The sequence below is a fragment of the Macrobrachium rosenbergii genome, chromosome 15 (genome assembly GCF_040412425.1).
Source record: "Macrobrachium rosenbergii isolate ZJJX-2024 chromosome 15, ASM4041242v1, whole genome shotgun sequence".
Taxonomy (NCBI): Eukaryota; Metazoa; Arthropoda; class Malacostraca; order Decapoda; family Palaemonidae; genus Macrobrachium; species Macrobrachium rosenbergii.
Genome location: NC_089755.1, coordinates 53868652 through 53889297, shown reverse-complemented (window position 1 = coordinate 53889297; position 20646 = coordinate 53868652). Strand labels below are relative to the sequence as shown.

Genomic DNA, 20646 nt, shown 5'->3' with positions numbered 1-20646 from the left:
ACGCTGGGCCAACAGCTTGCTGAGGAGCACGCCATGGCACGATTAGAATTAGGGATGGTCGCACTCACAGTGTCCTAAGCTGTGTTTACCAGAATCTTAAAAGACACTTTCTCTTATATTCAGACATAATGAGATCTTACGAAAGAAAAACAGATCTCTCTCTCTCTCTCAAAAAAAAAAAAAAAAAAAAAAACTAAACAACCTGAAATCTGATAAAAGAAAGAGAATATGTGATAGGTAGGTTTATAAATGAGCAAAGTGACTTCGTACAGTTGAGATCACCAGCATCAGGATGAGAGTATGTTGGTAGTATGAACATACGTATACGTTACACACACGCACGCACATACACACACACACACACACACATATATATATATATATATATATATATCATATATAAATACATGTACATATATTTATATATATTATATATACATACATACATACATGCATACATACAGTAGTAATAATAATATATATATATATATATATATATATATATATATATATATATTTAAACCTAAGAGTTAAATATATATATATATATATATATATATATATATATATATATATATATATATATATATATATATATATATATATAGAGAGAGAGAGAGAGAGAGAGAGAGAGAGAGATAATATATATAAATATATATTTACATAGATATATAATATATACATATATATATATATATAAATATATATACATATATATATACTATATGTATACACACACACACACACACACGCACACACAAATGACCAACCACAACCCACGAAGCCTTCAAGAGAGCAGACCGCACTCGAAAAATACGGCGAAAACCAGATCGCGCAAAAAATATCCGGTCTTCACAGCGTCAATTACGCATTCCAGAACCTGGCACTGCCTGCTCTACCCCGGTCACGTACCCTGAGACAATCATCCATATTCATTTCCATTAGGGAAGAGACTTGGTATCTATCGATCGTCAGCGTTAGGAGATTAACCTTCACGGAAGAGTCATCGCTGGAAATACCTGTACTGTTCGTGAATGACATGAGAGGGAGAGAAATAGGTACACAAAAATCACACCTCGGGATTACATTATTATTATTATTATTATTATTATTATTATTATTATTATTATTATTATTATTATTATTCAGTAGATGAATCCTATTCATATGGAACAAGCCCACCACGGGGGCCATTGACTTGAAATTCAAGCTTCCAAATTGAATCGAATAAATAGCTAAATAAAGTATTATTATTATTATTATTATTATTATTATTATTATATTATTATTATTATTATTATTATTATTATTCAGTAGATGAACCCTACTCATATGGAACAAGCCCACCACAGGGGCCTCTGACTTGAAATTCAAGCTTCCAAAGAATATTATGGTGTTCATTAGAAAGAAATAACAGAAGGTAATGGGAACTATAGAAAGAAAAGAAAACTTATAAGTAAAAAAATAACTTAACAAATTTACAAGTAAACAGATAAAAATGTAAGTAAATTATCTATAAGTTTCCAGTAACTACCAAGTTCACGACAACAAAAATCTGAGATCATCCCCAAAAATAACTGTCAGATCTCCACCATCTCGTAAGTCATTCAAGGTCATTTATGTGGGAATTATTCAAAAATTAGCATTCAAACACTGCTGTCAACACAAGACAATTCTTGAATCCTAACTTTTAAAACAAAAAGCTATTAGGAATTCCCCCACTACTGCCAGCACCTGGGACCTCTTCTAAGTGATCCAAGATCATTTTAGGTGAAAGTTACATGTCACATATAGTAAACGACAAGATCTAACTAAAGCCACTTTCTTTTTTTTACAAATCTTCAGCTGGAAACCAAAGCGGGTTCCAAAGAGAAATCAGCCTGCAGACAGAGAGAGAGAGAGAGAGAGAGAGAGAGAGAGAGAGAGAGAGAGAGAGAGAGAGAAAGTTACAGGAAAATGAGATAATAAATACACATGAGGGAAAGAAATCAGGAATGAATTTTCTCCTAGCTTGAACATCTGGAAGGCAGAAGATCCCATAACTGCACTAGTAGGTAACCTACTCCACATTTCAGTCGTAGCCAAAATAAATTCCTATCAAAATGAGGAGCACTAGACCTGATACTAGAAAACGACAGCCTGTTTGCAGCAGTAGACTGTCTAGTGTTGCCAGTAAACATAGTTAATTTAGGTAGAGAAAGGTGCAAAGAGTTAAAATACTCAAAGTGGTATGATTCTTGAAATGGAGAAACAAATCCACAGTCACGTATGTACCCATTTAAAAAATAAACCTCTACAGAGAGCTTTCGGGAATCTGTTCGATTTCCCCCTTTCAGATTGAAAAGAGGAATCGATTTATTGACTGAATGTAGAATTTAGGCAAAAGGTCAGGCACTGGGACCTATGAGGTCATTCAGCGCTGAAACCGAAATTGACAGCAAAAGGTTTGAAAGGTGTAACAGGAGGAAAACCTCAAAGCAGTTGCACTATGAATCAATTGTTATGAGAAGGTGGAAAGTAAGATGGAAGAAAGAGAATATGAAAGGATGTACAGTAAAAGGAACGAAAGGGGTTGCAGCTAGGGGCCGAAGGCACGCTGCAGAGAACCTTAATTAATGCCAACAGTGCACCGCATGAGGTGCACTAACGGCACTACCAAACTTGACTAATGGCGTAACTCTATCCAGGAGTTTCAGGTGAGGAAAGTGTTCAGAATTCCTTGTCATATTACAAAGGATTAACAAGTAAAAAATGCGCCGAAGTTTCTTCGGCGCAATCGAGTTTTCTGTACATCGTATAATCAAGGCCACCGAAAATAGGTCTATGTTTCGGTGGTCTCGGTATAAAGTTGCATGAGCCGCGGCCCATGAAACTTTAACCACGGTCCGGTGATGGCCTATCCTATATCGTTGCCAGAAACACGAGCATGGCTAACTTTAACCTTAAATAAAATAAAAACTACTGAGGCTAGAGGGCTGCAATTTGGTATGTTTGATGATTGGAAGTTGGATGGCCAACATACCAATTTGCAACCCTCTAGCCTCAGTAGTTTTTAAGATCTGAGGGCGGACAGAAAAAGTGAGGACGGACAGACAAAGCAGGCACAATAGCTTTCTTTTACAGAAAACTAAAAAGCCAGATTGTAAAAAAATTAAGTCTGAAACGAAAGTAAGCTTCGGTACTCACCAAAGTTTGTTCGTATTCCCTGTGGTAACCATCGTCGGTCTTCTCAATGTCATCTTTTCTCTTAGAGCTTTTCGGAAGAAACTTCCAACGGACGGACATGGTGTTGAAAAGCTACTGACTCAATTCTTCCTCCTATCTCCAAAAAAATGAACGAATCAAGCGCTGCATTCAAACGCCAGCACTTCTAAACGAGCTGTTTCTTTTTATCACTTTCCTGTCAAACAACTTTCTATGTTAACTCCACATCACCAGAACATATTCGGCACTTCACTTCGGTAGCTTTCAGTCGCAACTTTGAAAACCTTAAGCGCCGATAATCAAAACGGTCACACGAAAATCGCAGAACGAGCGAAAAGCTTTGGCATCAGAGACCGAGGGACATCAGGGTTATATATGTTAACTTTGTCCAATACCCTTCAAAACGACTTGGGATCCGCCGAAGGCGACTTCAGCTTGACCTCCCGAAAAGGTCTGACAGCCACACGGAATTCCCGCCTCAAAGAAAGCCTCCGGCCCTATCAGAACAGTTTGAATAAATCGTTTGAATAAATCGTTTGCATAAAGCTACTCGCCGCTTGAGAGGGGACATTGAAATCATTCAATTGTGACGTCACCATGACGGCTGGTTAGAATTGCAGATGCTAGACGCATTCAGAAATCCCTACACTGGTGTTGACCGGAATTTTACATATCGTCCCTGTTTTGACGGAAAGGCGTCCTGTGAATAATTAAAGCAAAATGTATTTTTAAATGCGCATGTTATATTTTCTACAAAAAAATTTTTTTTTTTTTTTTTTGTCTATCACAGGCATCCTATTCGACTGGTTTTTTTGTTTTTTTTATAGTGTGGAGTTCCGGGTTGCATCCTGCCTCCTTAGGAGTCCATCACTTTTCTCACTATGTGCGCTGTTCCTGGTAGCACACTCTTCTGCATGGGTCCTGGAGCTACTTCGGCGTCTAGTTTTTCCAGATCCCTTTTCAGGGATCTTGGGATCGTGCCTAGTGTTCCTATGATTATGGGTACAATTTCCACTGGCATATTCCATATCCTTCTTATTTCGATTTTCAGGTCTTGATACTTGTCAATATTTTCTCTTTCTTTCTCACCTAATAATAATAATAATAATAATAATAATAATAATAATAATAATAATAATAATAATAATAATAATAATAATTTTTTTATTTCAGCAATTCAGGGGTTGCGAGAACTGACTGCTGATTTGAAATGGGTGCATACATTGAAAAAGATCAAGAACCACTGCTCTATAATATATCAAAATTTCAGTCGTCTGCGTCGTCACATTTTCCCAAATATTTCCCACAAAAGATGCGCTCATTAGAAGCTCTGAATGATATCAAAATCTTTGAAGCCTATTTTCTCAGAGTGAGGAAAAACTGGCTTACGCCAATTCGTCAAACTAGGGACAATACACTGGACATCTCATATCAATTCAGGAAACATGACAATAACGCAAATAAAATCCCCCACAGCTGACAAACTCTTCATAACGGAACGCGAACCGAAAAAGGAATTAGCTGATGCAAGGTTAATGTCAGAGTGCCTTCATGCAGCAAAAGTCAGCAACATCATGATGTGATTATACAGAATATACTAGAACAGAGGATTTAGGCCAATGGCCAACCGTTGTGACCTATGAGGTCACTCAACGCTGAAACGGAAATTGACGGCAGAAAGGTTTGAAAGGCGTAACAGGAGGAAAACCTCAAAGCAGTTGCACTAAGAAATAATTATTGGCGTGGGTGGAAAGTCAGACGGAAGAGAGAATATGAACGGAGGTACAGTAAAAGGAATGAAAGAGGGTGCAACTGGGGACCGAAGGGACGCTGCAAAGACCCTTAAAGTAATGCCTACAGTGCACCACGTGAGGTGCACTGACGGCACTAACCAACCCCCCTACGGGAGAACATATTCATATCATATGCGTGATTAACCACAGACATATTTATATTGTACACACATTCTCAACCAACTAACAAAAAAAAAAAAAAAAAAAACACGCTGGAAACCAGATTGCTCAAATGCAAATCTGGCCTTTGCAATTCCAATCACATGTTTCATCCCAAGGCACGAGCTTCGGTACCCAGGTCACGTCCCACAAGGCAATCGCTGACACGTTTATCTCTATTCAAGCGTTGGTAAGTTGTTTTTCTTGATGTATTCCCACCCAGTCACGATAAATGCTGAAAAATAATGCATGCTGAAAATGTTTGCACTGGTGGTGAGAATGGAACGGAATATAGGGTTTAGGCCAAAGGCCAAGCGCTGGGACCTAAGAGGTCATTCAAGGCTGAGAGGGAAATTGAGGGCATGAAGGTTTGGAAGGTGCACTATGAAATCATTGTTAGAGAGGGTGGAAAGTCACGTGAAAGAAAGAGAATATGAAAGGATGTATAGTAAAAGGAATGAAAGGGGTTGTAGCTAGGGCCCGAAGGCACGCTGCAAAGACCCTTCAGTAATACCTACAGTGCGCCGCATGAGGTGTACTGACGGCACTACCCCTACGGGGCCGAGATAATACAAAACAGAACAAGAGACTGGGTAAGAGGCGAAGAGCAGCGGCAGTCATGGAAACTCCATGAAACTCTGGTGGCCTATCCCATATCGCTGCCAGAGGCACGATTACGGTTAACTTTAACCTTAAATAGAATATAAACCAAAGAGGCTAGGGGGCTGCAACTTGGTGTGTTTGACGATTGGAGGGTGGATGATCAACATACCAATTTGCAGCCCTCTAGCCTCCTCAGTAGTTTTTAAAATCTGAGGGCGGAAGGACAGACAAAGCCGGCGCAATAGTTTTCTTTTACAGAAAACTAAAAGCCACTTAAAAACACGTACACACAAAGCAATGCCTCCTGAGAATACAGATAATGCGGGCTGGTCAAGTATTTGAAGTCTTCAGACAAAGTAGAATGAGAAAAAAAAAAAAAAAAAAAAATTACCCATAATGCTGAGGCATGCAAATATCTGACAACAATTTTCGGTGTATATGAAAGTAATTTTTAAAAAGGATTAAATAAATAGATTGTTAATATATATATATATATATATATATATATATATATATATATATATATATATATATATATATATATATATATATATATATATGTGCAAAAAATGTCCAGAATACATAAAAAGTAATTTTTCAAAAGTATTAAAGAAACATATTTAAAATGCATACATACATATATATATTATATATATATAAATACAAAAAAATTTTCATTATACATAAAAGTTATTTTTCCAAAGGATTCAAGAAACACATTTAAAAATAAAATACATATAAATGCAAGAAAAATTTTCAGTATAAATAAAAAGTAATTCTTCCAAAGGATTAAAAAATATATAAAAAAATAAAAAAATCTGAAATGAAACTAGGCTCCGGTACTCACCAACGTTTCCTCGTATTCCCTGTAGCTCCCAACGCCAGTCTCCTCATTCTCGTCCTCGCTCTCAGACTCCCCGGAGGATTCTTCCAGTGGACGGACATGGCCGCGGCGGTGGCGCTTGTATCCATTTTGAAAACTGGTAAACTCAAATTCTTTCTTGAATTCCCCAAGAATTTGAAAAATCGAGCGAGTCTTCTCTACGAGATCTTTCTTTGTGTAACCCGTTTTCAAACGAGATCTTTCTTTATGCGACTCGTTTTCAAACGAGATCTTTCTTTATCCAACTCGTTTTCAAACGAGATCTTTCTTTATGCGACTCGTTTTCAAACGAGATCTTTCTTTATCCAACTCGTTTTCAAACGAGATCTTTCCTTATGCGACTCGTTTTCAAACGAGATCTTTCTTTATCCAACTCGTTTTCAAACGAGATCTTTCTTTATGCGACTCGTTTTCAAACGAGATCTTTCTTTATCCAACTCGTTTTCAAACGAGATCTTTCCTTATGCGACTCGTTTTCAAACGAGATCTTTCTTTATCCAACTCGTTTTCAAACGAGATCTTTCTTTATCCAACTCGTTTTCAAACGAGATCTTTCTTTATGCGACTCGTTTTCAAACGAGATCTTTCTTTATGCGACTCGTTTTCAAACGAGATCGTTCTTTGTGTAGCCTCAACTTTTCAAAGACTCGTTTTTGTTGGTCACGTAATTAACAAGAAATTAAAGCCATTTCTTCATTAAGACCATCGCTGAGCCGTTTCCTGTAACGATGAGACGAGAGATCAGTTAGGAAAGATCAGTGATGAGAGATCAGGTCATGCAACTAAAAATTTAAAAAATATAATTCAAATTCAAGAATGAAAAGGAGATAATGAGAGATCAGTCATGCAACTAAAAATAAAAAAAATATAATTAAAATTCGAGAATGAAAAGGAGATAATGAGAGATCAGTCATGCAACTAAAGATAAAAAATATATATATAATTAAAATTCAAGAATAAAAAAAGGATAATGAGAGATCAGTCATGCAGCTAAAAATTATAAAAAAATATAATTAAAATTCATGAATGAAAAGGAGATAATGAGAGATCAGTCACGCAACTACAAGCAACAAAATTTATAATTAAAAATTCAAGAATGAAAAGGAGATAAGACGAAAGATCAGTCATGCAACTGCAAATAACAAAATTTTGTATAATTCAAAATTCACGAATAAGGAGAGTAGGCAGGAAACAAAAATAAAACCGTCCGTAAATGAAAGTCAAGTATTCACACTCACGCAACCAAGGCCAAGCACTGGGACCTATAAAGTCATTCAGCGCTGAAAGGAAAATTGAGAGTAAGAGGTTTGAAAGGTGTAACAGGAGGGTGGCAAGTCAGAGGGAAGAAAGAAAATATGAACGGAGGTACAGTAAAAGGAATGAAAGAGATTGCAGCTAAGGGCCGAGGGGACGCTGCAAAGACCCTTCAGTTACTGCCTACAGTGCAAAACGTAAGGTGCACTGACGGCACTAACACCCCCTATGGTGGTAAACCAAGGTCTCTAGGGCTTGCAGCTACAAAATATTAAGGAATTACCGCCACACAAAGTTAACTAAGTTACACTGATAAATCACTAAAATTAGTGAAAAATTATTTATTAAAAGGATATATCACTAAAATTAGTGAAAAATTATTTTTTAAAAGGGTAAATCACTAAAATTAGTGAAAAATTATTTATTAAAAGGGCAAATCACTAAAATTAGTGAAAACTTATTTATTAAAAGGGCAAATCACTAAAATGAATGAAAAATTATTTTTTAAAAGGGTACATCACTAAATTTAGTGAAAATTTATTTTTTAAAATGGTAAATCACTAAAATTAGTGACAAAAATTTTTTAAAAGGGTAAATCACTAAAATTAGTGAAAAATTATTTATTAAAAGGGTAAATCACTAAAATTAGTGAAAAATTCTTTTTTAAAAGGATAAATCACTAAAATTAGTGAAAAATTATTTATTAAAAGGGCAAATCACTAAAATTAGTGAAAAATTATTTATTAAAGGGCAAATCACTAAAATTAGTGAAAAATTATTTATTAAAAGGGCAAATCACTAAAATTAGTGAAAAATTATTTATTAAAAGGGTCAAATAGTCAAATCAGTCATTATGGCATCGTCCACTAATCTGATCAATATGAAAACAACACTGAAATATGTTAAGTGGAATACGATGCACCTGCGCCCCCAAAGATCTGTGTGACCTCATCTCATGAAAGTTAAACATCTTATGAAAGTTATGAAACGAATACAATTTGTCAGGTTTCATCACAGACATTTTGCCATTTCCACAGGCATCCTTTGAATACACCAAACACACAACACACACACACACACACACACACACACTCGTATTCATAAGTGAGGGCAATCTCCTTCCAACTAGTTGCTAAAGGTGATGCAAATGTTTGCATAAATATTTTTTATTATTATCTCTACGTACAAACCGAGTGTTGGAATTGGTAAAAGTGGAGCTGAAATTCGAATAAAAAATTCAGGACAAAGGCCAAGCGCTGAGACCTCTGATGTCATTCAGCAGTGAGAATGATGTTGAAACAATTGTTAGGAAAGAGTTGAAGAAAGCGAGATGGACGAAAAAGAAAGAGAATGTGAACGCAGGTACAGTAAAATGGAACGAAAGGGGTCGCAGCTAGGGGCCCAAGGGACGCCGCAAAGAACTTTTAAGTGATACCTACAATGAACCGTGCGAGGTGCACTGGCGGCAATGCCACCCTATGACGATGGCAAAGAATGTGTTTAAGAGCGGAATCTAATAAAATTTAAAGAAATTATGGAAAAATAAAAGACCTATTTTAAATTGGCAGTCACAATTATATCAACTGCCCCTTTTAAAGCGTTTAGCTGTCAGTACTGATAATCGTTATATGAGGGTAATATCATTTTATCGAAATAATATTATGAGTCCAATCTTGCCTCAGTGCAATTTCTCTTTTATTCAAAATGACTGACCATTGCGCAAGGGCTGCCAAGTGAATAATTGCACCATTAAGCCAAGTCACGTCTTACCACAAACATTGAATATTAAAAATTTGGTCAAGTAGCACACTTGTATTTGGTTGCGTGAAAATTCGACGAAACATCAATAATGCATTCGTGACTAATTCTCTGCATGTGAAAGAAGATACGTATTCAGCCTAGCACAACAAGGAGATTTATATTATTACTATTTCATAGATGAAACCTACTCACACGCACCAAGCGCACTAAAGGGGCCACTGACTTGAATTTCAGTCTTCCAAAGAATGTTGGTTTCAACCTCCCACCGCAGCAGACCCTCCAACACTGCAGCAGTAACTGATCATGACACAGAGTCAGTGATTTTTCATCGCCCTGGGCGAGACGCGAACCCGCGACATCTGAGTGACATGCCACGACACTACCCACTATACCAACTGACCAGGAAGAATAGCAAGGCAAGACTGTACCATGCGTCCTTATCTTTGAATGGAATGGAATATAAATTTTAGCCCAAAGGCCAAGGCATTGGGACCTATGAGGTCATTCAGCGCTGAAAGGGAAATTGAGAGTGAAAATGTTTGAAAGGTGTAACAGGAGGAAAACATCGCATTGCACTATGAATAACACTCAAGAGAGGGTGGAACGTCACACTGAAGAGAGAGAATATAAATGGAGGTACAGTAAAGGGAATGAAAGGAGTTGAAGCTTTGTATATTTAATATATATTATATATATATATATATACTTTATATATGTATATTTTATACACATACATACAGTATATATATACATATATAATATATATACACATATATATACATATACATATATATATGTATATTTTATACACATACATAATACATATACAATATACAATATATATATATATATATATATATATATATATATATATATATATGCATATTTTATACACACACATATATCCATATATAATATATATACATATACATATATACGTGTGTGTATGCATGTATGTATATAATTCCAGATACGTCACTTCATTAATACTCTTCTTTCCATTACGTCCATTCATTCCACTGTTCCACCTACGACACATTTCCCTACGCAACAAAGCAAAACAAAGACATGGCGTCACGCTGTTTTTCAGCGGGCGTACCACACCCAAGCGTACCAGGAAGCATCTACGCACAGCTGTCATTTAAAAAGCTAATTAGTAATATAAGAAATGACGTCACCTCTTCCCCGGCGCATGCGCAAGAGAAACGGGAGGCGCAGTGGCACGCGGAAGATGCATCGCCTCGCTTGTAGCACTTGGAATCTCTAAAATTTAGGTCAAAGGTCAAACGCTGGGACTTGCAAGGTCATTCGGCGGTGAGACTAACGTTGAGGTTGTTAGGAAAGGGTCGATGAAGGTAATAGGGAAGAAAGAGACTATGAATGGAGGTACAGTAAGAGGAATGAAAAGGTTGGTAGCTAGAGGCCGAAGGGGAGCTGCAAAGGACAGTAATTAATGCCTACAGTGCACCGCGTGGGGTTCACTGACGGCACTAACCCACCCCCTACGGTGAAGACTGCCTAACGGTAAAATCTTAACAACAGCAAGTAAACAAAAAGATTGACACATATAAGATTCGAGTTACGAAACAAGAACTTATCTGCATTTTGCTCAACACTGATTTCCGCCCCCTACTCACCCCCTCCTTCCCCGCCAAAGTTTATAAACATTCAGTTATGCATGAAGCAATATAACTGTACGCGGTACCTCAACACTGATAGGGTATGTGTCACAGTACGCTGGGTATACATGAGTTGGTCGGTCTGATTAATAAGACTTTGTTTGATATATATGTATATGTATATGTACGTATGTATATATATATATGTGTGTGTGTATGTGCATATATGTATATTATACACACACACATACTGTATATATATATATATATATATATATATATATATATATATATATATATATATATATATATATATATGTGTGTGTGTGTGTGTGTGTGTGTGTGTGTGTGTGTGTGTGTGTGTACGTCTTTTAGATCATTCAAATGATTTAAATTAAACAAAATGTTACTTTGGTGTTAGAGGGCGACACTATGTATACTTATTACTTCCCTTTTTGTCTTAAGGGGTCGTAGTAATAATCAAAAGCTTTGGGAGGGAAAAAAAAGCAATAACTATTAAATCATTTTGTCCAACTCAATATCAATCTTTCTTTTACCCCGTAAAATGCAAGGATATAAAATAATATTATTCAGCTCTCTACTTGCAGTGAAAATTGCCACCATGTCCAAACTTACAAAATGAAATGCTAAATACGCATACATGCATATTTACAATGATTTTTCTAACCCATTCCTTCAGTAATTTTTCCTCATCCATGAGTACCTTACAAACCTTGGTCAGCTAATCAGTTACATTACAACCATGTACCCTAGAATTTACTTCAATCCCTGTCACTCTGGTATCATTCCAGTCTGCATCTGCAGTCTACTGTCAACAGCTTTTCAAAATACTTTTGCTGGAATTGGAATACAAAATTTAGTCCAAAGGCCAAGCGCTAGGACCTATGAGGTCATTCAGAGCTGAGAGGGTAACTGAGAGTAAAAAGATTTTAAAGGTCTTACTGGAGGAAAACCTCGCAGCTGAACTATAAAACAATTGCTAGGAGAGGGTGGAAAGTAGGACGAAAAGAAACAGAATATGAACGAAGGAACAGTAAAAGGAATGACAGGGGTTGCAGCTGGCAACCGAAGGGACGCTGATAAGAGCCCAAGTAATGCCTGCAGCCTACCGCGTGAGGTGCACTGATAGGACTAACCCCGCCCCCTCCCTTGAGCTCTCTTATAGTTCTCATCCAGTTAGTTCTGGGTCTACAAACTCCTCTGGTGCCCAGAGGAATCTGGCTGAAACTATCACGAACTACTCTCCCAGAAATGAGTACAAAGGACGTGTCTCAAAAATCTCCATCTCACCTTCATACTATATCTCTTACATTTGCATCTATAAATCTATTCATTCATTCAACCCTCAATCTGCATTCATCAAAGACTATTCTCCCTGTGGTATGCGAAGGATATGTCTAGACCATGTGTTTCTCCTCTTCAGACAGCACCTCTAAATTTACATCTTTTGTTCTATGCATTTTTTAACTTTTCTTCTACTTATTGACATCCTGCTCAACTTCTTTACCTCACTAATTATTTGTTCATATACTTAAGTTTCCATTCTACCACCTCTTTCACTTCTACTTCGTCTTGGGTTACCTCATCCAGCCACTTCTATAATTTGCATTGTCTTGTATTCTCCAACTGCACTTTAAGCAATGTCTTTCTCCTTTATTCTTAAGCATCTATACCCACGCTAATTTCTGCCGACCCAGGAATCCATCCTCGAATTTTGGATGCTCGCCATAAACTCCTTCCACTTTTTAAGCTTTACATAAAACATTTATAACCAAATTCTTAAATTTACCTCTCATATTAAACATAACGTTTTCAGTTGAATCTCCACTAGTTAATGGTCAGATATATCACTTCCCAAGTCTCCTTTACATACATCAACTTATTTTTCTACCTGCTCTGTATATCGTAATACAATCCAACAAAATATTCCTCACCACTTTCCCTTTCCCGAGTACGCTTATGAATATTCTACGAAAAATCACGTGACCAAACCTTCTTTCACAACACATCTCCATAAGACTGATTCAGCGCAGGCACTCCATCGCAATCACTTCTGCATTCAAATCATGCGACCAGATCTCGTCTCTTCTTCAGATAGAGGCTTGGCACGGACAGACTCACATCCTGTTAAAGAGATTCTCTCTACTTTTCCATCTTTCCACACAATGAAATAACATATCAATTCTTTAACACTTAAGCCACAGACTTCTAGACTCATAAAAATCAATCTCTTCTTAGCCTTACTTCACAGAACCAGGCGAGATACGACCATAAACAGTGTTCATGATTCCATTTCCAGCAACACCCTATATTAACATATTAACTCTTTAACCGGCGCAGCCACAGACTTCTAGACTCATAAAAAGCCACTCTCTTCATCCTCCCAATTCACAGAAGCAAGCTGGATACGACTATGATGTTTTCATCACTTCCTTTCCAGCCACAACATGAACTAACATATTAACTCTTCAACCCGCACAGCCACAGATTTCTAGACTCATAAAAACCCAACCTCTTCCTATTCCCACATAAACAAGCCAGATGCGATCATTCTTAGTCTCAAAATGCTGACATTCGTAATATTTGTTACTCCGAACTATAACTTTTTATCCCATGCTATCTGACAACTACCTCGAGAAAAACAACGAATGGCAGTTGGAAAGAAAATTAAGTCTTTATCATCTCAGAGTCTATGACAACAAAGAACTGTTATGCAAAACATTGCACCTTATAATCATAGGATAATGCCCATTTCCCTTCAGGAAAGCTGTAACCGATGTATATCTACATCCTCTCTTCCACCTGGGAGAGTTCATGCCCTTTGTTGCGAGCTGTTAGGCCTAGCCTTTCATCTTCCGGAGTCCTAAAGTGGTCTTCGTTTCCTTGGCTCACGCCTGACAAATCCCTCTTCCCTCTTAAGTCTTATCTATCTTTGTATGTGAAATGTACAAATTATTTCCTACCATTCTTCATGGCCGCCAGGGACAATTGAAATTCAAGTCGATGGCGCCTGTGGTAGGCTTGTTCCATATGGATAGGGTTCATCTTCTGAATGTTATACATCTATACATTATATATATATATATATATTAATATATATTGACAATCACTGTGGATGTCGTCACCATTATTATTATTATTATTGTTGTTGTTCTGAATGTGGAATGGAATGGAATAGAAAATATAGGCCGAAGGCCAAGTGCTGTGAGCCATGAGGTCATTCAGCGTTGAAAGGGAAATTGAGAGCAAGAAGTTTTTAAATGTGTAACAGAAGGAAAACCTTGGAGCTGAACTATGAAACAATTGTTAGAAGAGGTTGGATAGTTAGATGGAAGAAAGAGAATACGAACGGAGGTACGGTAAAAGGAATGAAAGAGGTTGCAGGAGCTAGGGGCCGAAGGGACGCTGCAAAGAACCCTAAGTAATGCCTACACTAACTGCACTACTCCCTAGGGAAACACCGTCAGGAGTCTCAAGAATTCACAGAAATTTTCACAAATCACAAATTTGATTTTTTAATTTAAAGCATTCAATTCAATTAAACTACTTTGCCACAAATAACCAATCAAATAAGACACACTTCGTTAGGCCGACATCCTTAGCCATTCCGGTTAATGAAAATCAGTCAAAAATAACATTACGATCTGAATGCAAATTTACACTCATACCTCTTTGACATATCATAATAATGAATGAATAACAGAATCAGTAATACTGGTCTAATGCAATATAATCTGACTTTCATTAATGACCTATTTGTTTTCACACACATGCCGTAAACACAACAGACCTGTTTGACCAGCACGTGGTGGAAACCTGTACAGCATTTATTTCCATGGGATTACTTATTATAATTGGTACCTTTTTCCATGGGATTACTTATTATAATTGGTACCTTTTTCCATGGGATTACTTATTATAATTGGTACCTTTTTCCATGGGATTACTTATTATAATTGGTAAAGTTTTAAATAATAAACGTGATCACTGAAACATTCTGTAAAGTATAAATCTACTATTTATACACATTTAAATAAACACACACATACTGCATATCAGGTCATAAAAGAAGCTGGAACCTAAGTACCACTCTGATTAAGGCGTTTTGATTTAGGCCTACTGTTTGGTCCGATTGATAGCGCCCTCGCCATTCTTTTGGAACACCTGGGTTCGATCCCGATGTGAATAAAAAAATGTATATCTGTTCCTAACGTGAACAAAGTTTTCTTTGCAATTTATCTATCCAAAGCAAGATGAATAGGACAGTGATAATAAGGATGATCTAACCTTTCAGTTTTTCCTTAATTCTGAATAAATTTTAAAGCAAATTTTGTCAAAGATGCTCAAGTTTCTATTTTAAGAATAAAGCGGGATGTGTATAAACATTAAACGTCCGGTTTGTGACTAAGCCTATAGTCTACGTTTTGTCTTAAATTAAATATGAAAAAGGGGATTATTTTACTTTAATACTGGTACTTGATAATGGAGTTCAAATGTTGCTAAGCCTTCTTAATATGCTTAGTAGGAAAATCTTACTAAAATCTACGGTAAACTCTCTGTTACCGAGCGATTTACCGACGAACGTTGTTACCAAGGTCGATACCTACTCGGACTTTATATATAAGTCGTTTGTTTGATTGGACGGATTTTTTCTATTGTCCCGATGCATTGTGGGTAAGGATGGCCACCGTATATGGAGACGGAGTGTCTTTATAAAAACCTTTCGTCATCTTCAATCTGTAGGTGTGGGGAAAATTATGAAACTAGACTTTTTTTTTTTTAAGTTTCACCAATGAAGTACGATTTTGGAATTCAGACATTGCTTAAAAAAACCCGACTTTGATGAATATAAAGGAGACGACCACACGAAGATATCGTTTATTAATGTAATTTATTTACTAAACAGTATGTAAAAGGGTATATATAACGAAGCAGAGGTGAGGTAATTTAACAAATTTACCGAGATAATGGGAAATTTACCGTCGTTTATATTTTAATTTTTATCCCCGAGGGGGTGGTGCTAGACAAGGTGTTCCGCGGATCTTCCTTAGTACCAACCCCTCGGGAATGAAAGTAAACACAAAAAACGAAAGAAGGCACATTTCACATTATCTCGCAAAATTCTCAAATTATCTCACTTAAAGTCTATTATATTTACCATTTTATATACTACTTAGCCAATAAAATTACATTGTTAAACGATATCTTCGTGAGGCCGTCTCCTTTACATTGCCGTTCAGTTCAGAGTCATGGTTTCCATAGTGTAGGTGTGCATCACTTTTTCCTTTGATTATTTTGCCCGTGTGGCCAAATTTCAAGCAAATTTTTATGTCTCACAAGTACGGGCATCTACTTTCCAAGTTTTCAAAGGGCCGGCTGCTATTCAAATCATTTTTATAGACTTAGTAGGTAGTAGCACATCGGCTCTACCCTTCTCAATAGGAGAGCCAGTGGCCTTTCACCATCATGACAAGACCAAGACCACATTAATCCCCTTTATACTGCTTATTCTCATTAAGGTAAGCTTAATAAATACTTTCAGGGTAATACTATGCACTAGGATAAGGCCAAATGGCATGTGTTAGGGTTGGGTCACAAACCCAAAAATTTTAATTTACAGTGCCCTAGGTAATATTATTGTGGGGGGTGCCCGGAGGTGAAGCTTCCTGGGTAGGTAAGGGCCTGGCACCCCACGTTTTTGGTGGAGGGTCAAAGCCCTAGGCTAGGTGAGGAATTTGTGACTTAGGTTAGGCTAGATCAGGTCACAACCTTGTTTTTAAGATTTTATAATGCCAGAAGTTGCACCAGGTGGGAAGGGGGCGTGGTTCCAGAGGAGAAGCCTTCCTGGCTAGGTAAGGATGTGCCACCCTAAGTTAGGTTAGATTAAATTCATATTTGTATTTCACTTTTGTATTCCCTCACCCAAAAGCCCTGCTTTCCCACTGTGGCCCCCCCCCCCCAATGCAGAATTTTAAGGTATTGTTTATTAATTAGTTTCATTCAAGTTTGCATTATTCACTAGAATTCTAACTATAAACTACTTAATGTTAGGCTGTCCCATACAACTTCAGTATTGGACTGGATAGTGAAGAATTAGGCCAAAAGCCAAGCATTGGTATATCTGGACCATTCATTATTTTTTTCTTTAGGAATTTTAAAACCCAAAATGTGGGGGTAAATAGTAAATGAAGGAATAAGCTAACCTACACATCAAATATATAAAAACGTTTCATAGGAAATAGACTTGATGATCATTAAAAATACTTTATCAGTTATGAGAGTAAAAAGGTTTATGGTTTTACTCTCATGTTTCTTAAATGTTGCCTATGACAAAGTACAGTACAGTAGGCCCAGAGCTGTTCAACACTAATTTGCTAATTAAATAAATATAAAAATGTTCAAAACGATTTAACTTATAAAAAAACATAAGAAAATTGTTGTCAACTCTGAAATGTAATTATGTTTTAAAGTAAAAAATTTTCTGAAAAAAACAAAAAAAAATTAATTGCTCTGGGCCTACTGTACTTTGTTTCAGGCTACATTTAAGAAATATGAAAATAAAACCTTCAACCTTTCATTTTACTAACTGACAATGCTCTTTTTAATGATCATAAAGGCTGTTTCAAATGAAACTTTTTTACACACTTGATGTGTAGGCTAGCTTATTCTGTTATTATTTACTTTATTTTACTAATTATAAAATTTCTAAAAAAAAGACACTGAATACCCCAGATCTGACAGTACCTGGCTTTAGCCTAAATTTCATAATCCAAACCTATTCTAAAGGTATATGGGGCTGCCTAACCTACAGTAGGTTATTTGAATTCTGGTGAATATTGTAAACTTAAATTTCATACTTTACAAATTAATAGTTGGATGACGTAGACCTACTTGGACGAGAACTATAAACAGGAAGCCAGAGATAAGTGGAAATCAGTGAAAAATAAGACTGGAAATTGAGACAGGCAGAATTTCACAGAACCTTTTGCATCGCAAGGCATTGGAGTTTAGCCTATATAATGCATAGTTTATACTATCCTATGATAGATTCAATAATTAATAGACCAAAACATTTAGGCTTTTTTCATGTATCAAATGTTACTACTTATTGATAAATACAACTCCAATATGAATGTTTATTTACCGAATTCAATACTTAGGCTATATGTACCTGCCTTTAAACATACAATTCAACTCAGTATTTTCATAAAATCTTTTATTATAGTTTTCATATTAGACTTCAAATGTTCCCTCCCATAACTCTGCGATGTGTATATCTTTAACCACGGCATAACCCTTCTCAAACTATCCAAGAAGTTGCTCCAAGTGTCATATAAGTGTTTGAAAACTCACAAAGACAATTTAACGGAGAATAGACATGTTTCTTACGGTTATGAAACGGATGATCGTGTTAAACAAAAGCTATAAATAAACTGTATCGTAAATGAATGTGGCTAACCAGATGCAGCGAAGGAGGGCCTCCTAAAATGAACAAAAAGATGATGAATAACAAGTGAATTCTGGAGCAGTATCTTTGGTTGTAGTACATTTCCAAAAAGCGTATAACGCCCATCGTGATTTTTTTTCTACTCTCTGGGGATACAAGACTTTATTCAGCCATGCTTTATTTCATAAATGTGGTTTTTAGTAAAAGCCAGTCTCAGCAATTCTTCATTCACCACTGCTACCAGGGAAGGGAATTGTCGACTATTGGCATATGTAGGAATTACAGAATACTGTATTGAGTTAAAATCCCTCAACGCTGTTTGAAAAATCACGAGTGTTTTACCAATTAATTCAGATATACCGGCCACCGGGCCGCGGTGGGTCAGATTCGCTTTTGAGATATTTAGGCCTAGAGACGAATTCCCTTAAGACCAATTTAGCCTCAGTTGACACAAGCTAATGAAGCAAGTACCTGATTTTTAGTCAACTACAGAGGGTCTGTCGAGGCCTGTAAAGGTTTGCTAAGGGCATGGAGTCAGCAATTTCATCCTAAAATATTCAAGTATAGGCCCACTGAGAAGATTAGTACAAACAAAACGTAGCCACAAGCACTAAGAGGGTACAGGCGTATCGTTTAAGGCATTTACTACAACATCCTGTAAAAAATGCCAAAAATTAGACGTTGGAGTAAATAAGAAATACATATGTACATTAACGCCATGATTATGCTGTTGAAAAGCTACCTAACGTAGACTTAGCAATCACTTAAGTCACCAAATGGCATATTTCACATAGGCTAGGATACAAAGGCTAAAATTTGTTACAAGAGAATCAAATAGTAATTACAGTTTACAATTCACGTGTTTACAGTGGTCATCGCAACCGGGACAGTAGCCTATGCTAAAACATCAACACATTAAACAGACTGTAAACGTTTGCGAGGGGTTGGGGAGGTGGTTGGGTGTCCCCTAGGGGCATTTGCGCAATCCGGCGTGGAGGAACTTAAGTTATCCTCATTAAAATACAAAGCGTTATTAAAATTTTACCTACACCTTATGTAACTACTAAGAAACTTTATTTTACACATTATTTAACTAATAATACTTAAGTATTTTACACCTCATTTAACACTTACTAATACTAAACACTTTTACACCTTATATACCAAATACGAAACTCTTTTACACCTTACATACCAAATACGAAACTGTTTTACACCTTATATACCAAATACGAAACTATTTTACACCTTACATACCAAATACGAAACTATTTTGCACCAAATTTAACAAAAAAACTTATTTTACACCATCTGTAACTGAAACCTTAATTTTACACCTGCACCTCATTCAACTATACGAAACATCTGTCACTGTGAACCCACCTGTACGCCACAAAACAGCTCCAAGACGAAAAAAAAGAGAGTATGCGATGTTAAATAATGCCGTTATCTCTTTCAAGGGCGAAAGAAAACGGCACGGGACGACGTTATCCCCTCGGAGGACGCCCACAAACTAGTCTGAAATCCGAAGACGCCGTCATTTCGTGAGTTCGTGTCCTGTCGTTCTCGTCAGCTGACAGTAGACAGTTGTCATACAAATGCACATAACATAGACTCATAGACTACAACTGCCGGCATCCCTTGTCAGTATCAAATACCGGTTTTACTCTTAAGATGTTACCTGTTATCACTAGAGATCAGATATTGAAACTAGTCATTTCATTTGGCTCTGAAACTAACACAGGAATTTTGCTTACAATCAGGAATTTGAAGAAATTTTCAAACAGCTACACTTTAAATTTCTCCTAATATAGTGAAAGTCATTTAGCACCTTGGAAATATTAATGAAAATGAACACTTTTCAGAGAAAATACTTGAAATCTTGTTTTCCAGAAACATAAA

At 36.6% G+C, this 20646-nt stretch overlaps 1 protein-coding gene across 2 annotated transcripts in view; it reads right to left on the bottom strand.

The window, feature by feature from the left end:
* The window catches only part of LOC136846745 (chloride channel protein 2-like), a 41237-nt gene extending 20978 nt beyond the window's left edge, over positions 1–20259 (bottom strand). The window contains exons 1-2 of one of the 2 annotated variants that reach the window (XM_067117919.1): positions 20128–20259; positions 6607–7362 (exon numbers count right to left, since the gene is read on the bottom strand). Coding sequence is in view for 1 of the 2 variants with exons in the window: in XM_067117918.1 (XP_066974019.1) it covers positions 3187–3285 (99 nt within the window). In the remaining variant the exon portion in view is untranslated. Of the gene's footprint in view, positions 1–3186; positions 3413–6606; positions 7363–20127 lie in introns of those variants that run through there. The other variant, XM_067117918.1, reaches the window with a different exon arrangement.
* Between the last annotated feature and the right edge of the window lie 387 nt (positions 20260–20646).